Genomic DNA, 8,204 nt, shown 5'->3' with positions numbered 1-8,204 from the left:
TATATCGAGGCAATACGCACAGTATGCACACATGTCAATAAGAGACAGGCCAGTTGCAGTCGTAAACATCAATGGGAAGATTCAAACAAAAAATACTAAGTGAATTTAAATACCAAATAAATGAAATAACTGGCTAAGAACTATTAAAAAAACCAGTGATTGAATAAATATATATTAACAGAATTAATGATCTTTAACTTGTATACGAAACACTTAATGTACACAATCATTTTTCCAAATATCACCTGTTTTTAACTATTAGGTCTTAGGTTCAAATCTCCCAACACTTAGTTTGATTGTGGCAGCCAAGTGGTATCAATAGTCATCACACGAACAATGAAGCCTGAACATATTTACGTAAATGTATGCTTCGTAAATAAATTATTAACATTCATCGATATTGTGCTAGATAAATTTCTTATCAGTATGTTGCTAACCACTAATGTCATCCAATAATACATTTTCTCAGTTTACTTTGAAGTATCTATATGAGTAAGATCACAGATGAGAGTATGTTTTGGGAAATTGCTTTCTGGAATAAAGATAGATTCGTAAAGAATTGATTGTGTGTGACATATGGTGTACAGTTGACAAATATTTAAAATATTTCTTCATCCATTATTTAACTTGGTCATGACCAACAAAAAGAAATTCATTGATCACACTAGTAAATCTTGGTAACAAACCAGTTAGCTTGCGAAAATCTAATTACTAATAATTAATTCATTCTATTTAACGTGGTCATTCACTTCGACTCCTATACTTAGAAACTTCATGTACACGTGATCTTTCCTATTGCGATGTTATCAAAACAACTACAATAAGTGACCATGGAGTGTTAGTGTGGTTTTAAAAGAATGATTGAATGATCCTCCACTCAAGCGTTAATTATATTAAAAGATAAGATTTTAATCAGAAATTGGTCCTTTTTGCAATCGTTTGGCATAATCATCTTGATAGTCATTTGATAAGAACCTGGGATTTTATTCACCAGTTTATTGCAGTGATTGACGCTACATTCGATTAGTAGAATTAGTATTATGGAAATTGTTATCTTATAATGATGTGTCACCCAGTTATAATCTTAAAAATATTCAGCTCAATTCTTGGAAATTCGATTAATTTATTTTCAAAATACAGAAAGTTATGTACAATTGAATGAGTGTTTCATTCATCTCATTTTCAAAATAATATAATACGCACTTTCCGAATTATACATCTGGTCACTATCCAAACATAGTCAACATGTCAATGTCAAACAGCATTATTACATCTGTTTTACATGTTAATATATTGGCAAGACTTATCGTTCCTATCTAGGTTATCTAGTAATGGGAAGGCTCGTTCTATCACAATAAATAAATATCAATATCTCCAGGCATTATTTTAGCATTCTTTCTAGTGGCTTCAAGTAATATATTTCTGAGGTTATGTTTGTTTAATTCTTTCTATAATATTTTCACAAAAATGATAAGCGTTTGTATAATAGTAAGACTTTATTCTTTCCGGAATATAAAATACAGTTATCATATTTTCTTTCCCCTGTTATCTGTCAGTCTCCATCCTTAACATATGACACATAAGATTTTGTATCGAAATTGATAAAAATTAACACAATTGTACTTGTTATCTATAAATGTAAACTATTATGGAGATTTATTAAATAAGTATAAATTTCTATACTATTTTCCTCAGTAAAATTCTATCTGGTTATAGATGAGCAAACTGAAATCAATTAACTTCACAAATGGTTTTCATCATGGATGAATATCAGATATTAAAAAGTCTTAAACCAGTACTCTTTACTTTCTAATGGTTCTCAGACTGATGTACATTCGTAATGAAATCTTTCAAATTAATCGAATCTACACAAACAATCTATTTAAATATGATTTTATTCAAAGTTCAAATCTATCCAATTAACCGTGACGGTTTATATATGGTTTTACATGTTATGTCCCAATCTGTTTACTTAAGTAAAAGTTAAAAGAGCTTATATCAACTGATAGTGATATGACTAGATAACTTAAATACAGTTTTGTTGTCTATATGTTTGCATAAAAGCATAGTATAATGATTAACCTCATGATTTTCAATGCAACATAGACAAAACCAAAATTTTTGTGTTGGTTTCATTGCAGAATAACTGAACCGAATACAATTTACTTTAGTGGAAATGTTAGTGACGGGATTAGTTCAATGTCAGCAGAAAATCAAATTGGTGATGTTAGAATTGTTGGGAAATTTACTGTAAGTAATAAACTTTTTTCACTTTAAAGTTACCTTCATATAGCATACACTAACATTCAAATTGGCATATTTAATTACAATCGCTGTTATTATTATTTGTGTAAAAATCTCTGAAATCTGTACCACATCTCCTGTCTGCCTCATTTGATGGTGGTTTACCATCTTATCAAACACTTTATCATCTCTGTCCATATTATTGAACCTCAACATTACTCACTTGATGGTTTTATTACAGACAAGCAACGCCTTAAAGATTAGTCACATACTCATGACTTCTACCTTCATAGTTTATGTTTTACAAATATAAAGTGACATAGGAAGAAATCTTGGATACATTAAATCCCAACAGTGTTACAGACTAAATTCATAACCTTCAATTTTCTTTATAAATATTGTTCTTTTATGAAAAGAAAATTAATCCTCACTTTATTGATTAACTGATAAGATAGAAAAAATGCAATAGACAATAAACATTGAAACATTAAAAGTATCTTACTTTTTTTATCACAAACATATTGAAAAGTAATTTTGTTTGAATATAGTTTAATTTATGTGTCTGTTGTTAATTGTAAAGAAAAAAAATTGTATATTTTGATTAAAATTTATTCAAGTCAAATAATAATTATTAAAAGTAACATAACTAATGCCATGTTCAATATATTCAGTCAGTCAGTCACAACGTAGAACTTTGTACGGACGTACATCAGTTCGAGTTGTCATACTACATTAGCACAGAGATGCAGTTGTCGATTCAAATCCTATAGTGGTAGAAGTAGTAAGAGTATAAGCATTATGTGAAAGATTAGGGTTTGAAGATGTTATTCAAGGAGTATAATACAGTGAAGTAAGTTTGGAAAGAAAAATGGATAGGGACATGAGGAATTCAGAAGATTAGAATTTGCGAGAACACAAAGAGTGGATGCACTTCGCCTATGAAAACGATTTTGAGCCATGTCATTCAAGGTCTCTAACCATCGATTGCTATCATCTCGTGGATCCCAACCAGGTAGTCTACATCTACCAATATGGCTCAGTCCACTTGTCAGTGACTTCATGGATTTATGCCACGTTCTGGTCTGGCCGTCCCTAGCTTTCTTCCAATCTACTCCTACACCATGAAACATTGCACGTCGGGGCAGTTGGTGGTTGGGCGTCCTAGACATCTCAACTGATGAAGTTTCACTACTTCATCAATCGATTTGCCATCCTTACCTAGTACCCGTTTCCTAACAATTCAAGTTTAAAAACATTTATTGTAAATTTGTGTTCAATGAACTGTTTGAGTGTGTTGCTTCCAACACTATATAAAATAATCTTAAGAGTGTAATCAGAATAAGCAAAATAAATGACTTTAATTATTTTAAAAGTTTTTTATTTCACTCTTGAGTAACAACACAATGAACTATAAACAGTATAACATCATTGACTTACTAGATCTCAATTTATCTAGACGCTTTTGTGACACTAAATATAGGGGAAAAAAACAGTGTAGACAAAATTTTGTCTACCATATTTAATCTCTATCGATCGTAATTTGAAATTATATTTATAGGGTATGAATGAAAGTTTTTAGTCAACAAAGTTTTTAGAAATTATCATAAAATAAGAAAGATTAGTTTGGCGTAAAGTTCTATTTTTGGCAAATTTATTTTCAAAGCTGTACAATATATACTTAGCTTCCAAAATGATACTGAAAAATAATAATAGTATTTTACTAAACATGTCACTTGTGTCCAAAAGAAACTTGTATAACCTTTTCTACCATGATCTCAATCTCTCGTAGTGTTTTCTTTTCATTTCCTCTTTCATAGTCATCTGTTTCCCTTCTCTCTTTTTCCTTATAGAATTTTAACCCTCAATTGACTTGTTCCTGTTTCTATGATCCTCATGATTACAGTTCATCTGAATTTCAACATGTTTTCTTACCACACTGAGTCTTCCTTTTGCAATTATAATTTCGTTATTCATCTTTATGATGAATGTTTAAGATCTCAACAACGAAATGATTATTAGTTCTCATGATAGAAATAACGTTCTTATGTCTTTATTTGTTTTACCTCAGTGCTACCATATTTAGCAGAAAAATTTTATTATCACTATCATTCTAATTATCATCATTTGAGAAAATAAGTATATAGCTTTGTGATACGTCTCGTCGATTGAACGCTATATTCGTTTCCTAAGCTATTCTGGTAACCCACAGGCTAGAACTACTCAGCAACTTGAACACCAGAGAGAAGACGTAAGTATGAGAGAAACACTTTACTCCAGGGTTCTTTCTTGTACAGAAAATCATGGGTATTTATAGATGTTAGCGTCTGTTAAATCAACATCATATTTCAGCCAATCCGTTAACGACATATTATGCCACCGATCGATAGTAGCACGCCACGTTGGAATTCTAGAATGTTCCGTCATACTCTGATTGGCTAGGGCTCTTCGGCTCCTTTTGGGCCTCTGGAGGCTCCGTTGAAGTTCTCCGGAAGCTGACTCAACACTTTGAAAATGAATTCGCCGAAAAGAGAACTCTTCTCTGATCCAATCTTTCTTAATTCATGTCTCAATGGGTTTATTTGGTTTACTTAAAAATGATCATGTTGAAGTTTTCTCGGAGGTGCTATTTCAATTTCTTAAAATGAGAACAATTGTTATACTGTTTCAAAAACCCGGTATAGTTCAACTTGAAAAAGCATAAATATTTACATAATTAACTGAGCTATTATCTTCCCAGGTACGTAAGTATAATGCATCTTCGACCTAAATGAACGATTTATTGATACAATGAACTCTCCAATAGTTAAGACTTACAATATGTATTGAGATATGAGCTCAGCATTATTATGAAAAATATTTAAAAATAAAATTTTAAAATATTAATGTTTACTCTGAACCTTATAGGCTCATCTTTCTTCTCAACAACTTCCATTATAAAACTATCCGACCACTTACCATTATGTTACTAGAATTTAGATCTACACACTATTCATCTCAGATGTAGGAAATTAATATAACGTTATGACTAAAATCGTTTGTTATCGTTTCTGTTCTTTTTTCTCACCTAGACTTCTGCCTATAATGACTAAGGTGCTTAGTCAAGGAAAGAGAAATAACAAGAGTTATTACCAGACTAAAAGTCAAATAACGTCCTAATTTGACTATAGACCGTGTATTCATTTCATCTGAAAAGCGTTCATATTATAAATCATTGACAACTTTAGAATAAACCACTGGTTAATATAAAAGACAGTGAACGAGTCTTCCGTCCAACGTCTTATTTTTCAAACCATTGATTTCAAACAAAAGAATCATTTCTATATTAATTTAAGAACTGTTCTCATTTAGAAGGGTTATTTGCTGGAGAATCAGAGAGACGGTATCAAGTAGCTGTTTTAGACTGTATTTCTAAAGCTATTTTTGTATGTAAGTATTATACCGTTTCTTACTGTTCTTGCTGTTGTGTTGCTAAAAAAGGTACGAAATTTACGTAAACATAGTTTAATACCAGCATCACGTCTGATCATCGATTGGCCTTTTGAATTCGCTGGGCTTATCAATGAACCACATGGAAAATATCTTCTCTACTTACTTGAAAATCCTTATGTAATTCAACATGCGCTCCCAATTCCTGGTCAAACAGTGGACAATGGAACTAGTGTTGTTTGTGATTCCCAGGCATTAGAGAAAGTTGTTAATCCACATAATTTCCGAGTGAGTTCTGTTCATTGGTTCCTATCATTTTTGTGTTAATGTGAATAATTGTTGTTTTGTGGTTTAAGGTATGTCCGATTTTGCTACTGATATACAAGCTACTTATACACAATCGTATCCGGGTACTTAAATGAAAAAACAAAGAAATAGGAACCATTAATTCAAAGCTCTGAATCGAAGATACATGCACAATTCGTTAAAGCCAATAAGCAAACAATATCGTCTTAGATCATAGTATACTGCATTAATAATAATAATTTGTCAAAAAGGACCTGAACTGGAATCAAGAAACTATTTTATTCAGGGTATATCAATCTTATTCTATTCATTCGTAGAAATACACATGTCTTATCTTCATTTGTCCAGTGAAAATTATCTCTGTAAGTCCTCAGTAATCAGATTTTTCATATACCTCGTCGTTTGACAGTCTAAATCTACATTACCTACCTAATTGACCATTTCGAATTTTAAGATCAAAGCTAAATCAGTAGAGGTTAAATCAAATAAGTGATAAGAATAATCTAGCATGGTGATGATGTCATTAGCCAAGAACTTACAAATATTTACTGCTGGACACTCAGAGGATTTGCCATGGTTCATTAGCCACTTATTGAGATCGTATAAATTTAGTCACATACGATCCCTCAGGAGTTTGATATCCTTCACACCGGAATTATTCACTGTCTGTTCTTCAGAAAGTGATTCATAGTGGGTAACATCATAAATATCGCATTTATTGGACATATAAGTTGCATAAGATGATCTATTCTAATGTTCTAGTTGTTTTCTTTCGAAGATATTTTCTAGATTAAGAAAATCAAATGATGGTGTACCTGTACGAACTGCGCCAATTAATATCCCTTCAGAGAACCTTTCTCGGTATCCCCCACTATCAGAAAAAATGATTTTGGAATCAGTTCCTGATCGTTTAACAGATTCAAAGAAATTAGTTGATCGAAAAATGACTACAATTGTAAGTATTGATCTGTGTGAATATAGTTGTAGATTGCATATTGTTCTTAATAATTACACTATTCATTCACTGAATGATAGCTGATGTTGTATTGTTAACTTGTTAGTTCTAGACTCCTAGTTCCATTACAATCCTCCAGATTAAGTGACTGGACATCACAGAGCATCAAAACATCTTAATCCTACAGGAAGTCAGTCGCATATGGGTAACCACGTTTTCCTGCTGGATGCTTACAACTACTGAGCATCTTAAGAAATAAGTTTTGTCTCCATTTTTAAAGCCTGGTCATAATTCACTTACATCAAATAAATATTGATTTGTAATCTCAACCTAGTTCTTAACCTTAGCAACAGTACGTTCATTCACATCCTTCAGATAAATAATTTGCTTGTTCATAACTTATTTTGTCAGCCAGTGATTGGATCATTTTCTGTATTTCATTATTATTTCCTTAGACTTTATTTTTTTTAAACATACTATATTTTTAGAGTTGTTATAATGGACGTATACGATGTGTACCAATTGTTTGTGATTTAGGCAAGTTATCCTATAAAGCTGGACCAATTACACTTGAATTTATCGCTAGACTCTGGGAAAATACAATGCGAGAAGTTAGTTTTGAATATTATCACTACTTTTTTATAATTTCCTAGAATTGTAGTTTGATTTCAATGACTTTTTACCCTCAAAACTGTTTACTTACTACAATATAACTTATTATCTTATTTAGTAATGATTAGTGATGTATACTATAAACGTTTGTAATAGTGAATCAAGGTTGACATTGTCAACTAACAATTCAAAGGTAAATCTATGCTCTACAAAGTTAAACAATTGTTAACCGTCCAATGGGACTAATCATTTTAACTGATGGTATCTAGTGTTACATTTGTTTAAACAGTAGCCACTTATTCACTTCGTATTACTTGTTTGGATCTTCCCATCGATTTTGTTAGGACTGCATCTGGTCAGTCTCTATTTGGCATATGTGCATACTGTGCGTATTGCCTCGATATACCTTAATTCACAAGCATGGTTAGCAGAGATGGATAGTGGCTAGCAGTGGAATCCAGGACGCGCGTTTCGTCCTATTTGGGACTCGTCGGCTGGATGTACCTGCATCTCAGAGTTGATGTTCACTCTGGGACTCGAACCCAGTACCCTCGCTTCAAACGCCATCGCGTTATCCACTCGGCCACTGAGTCCTGATAGCCACTTGCTTGTGCGATGGGGTGAAGTTTAAATTCACTTCGTATTACTTGTTTGGATCTTC

General features: G+C 32.0%; 1 protein-coding gene across 1 annotated transcript in view; it reads left to right on the top strand.

Annotated features, from left to right (window-relative positions):
• Nucleotides 1–2,199: 2,199 nt before the first annotated feature.
• Smp_158350 (hypothetical protein) overlaps nt 2,200–8,204 on the top strand; it is a gene marked incomplete at its 5' end in the record, with an annotated part of 15,420 nt that continues 9,415 nt past the window's right edge. The window contains 4 exons of the mRNA XM_018796760.1: nt 2,200–2,250; nt 5,722–5,958; nt 6,755–6,931; nt 7,420–7,542. Coding sequence (XP_018651870.1) covers nt 2,200–2,250; nt 5,722–5,958; nt 6,755–6,931; nt 7,420–7,542 — 588 coding nt within the window. The remainder of the gene's footprint in view (nt 2,251–5,721; nt 5,959–6,754; nt 6,932–7,419; nt 7,543–8,204) is intronic.

Source organism: Schistosoma mansoni, chromosome 4 (assembly GCF_000237925.1).
Source record: "Schistosoma mansoni strain Puerto Rico chromosome 4, complete genome".
In the NCBI taxonomy this organism is placed as follows: Eukaryota; Metazoa; Platyhelminthes; class Trematoda; order Strigeidida; family Schistosomatidae; genus Schistosoma; species Schistosoma mansoni.
Note: the sequence above shows the minus strand (reverse complement) of the source record. Positions and strands in the feature narration are given on the sequence as shown.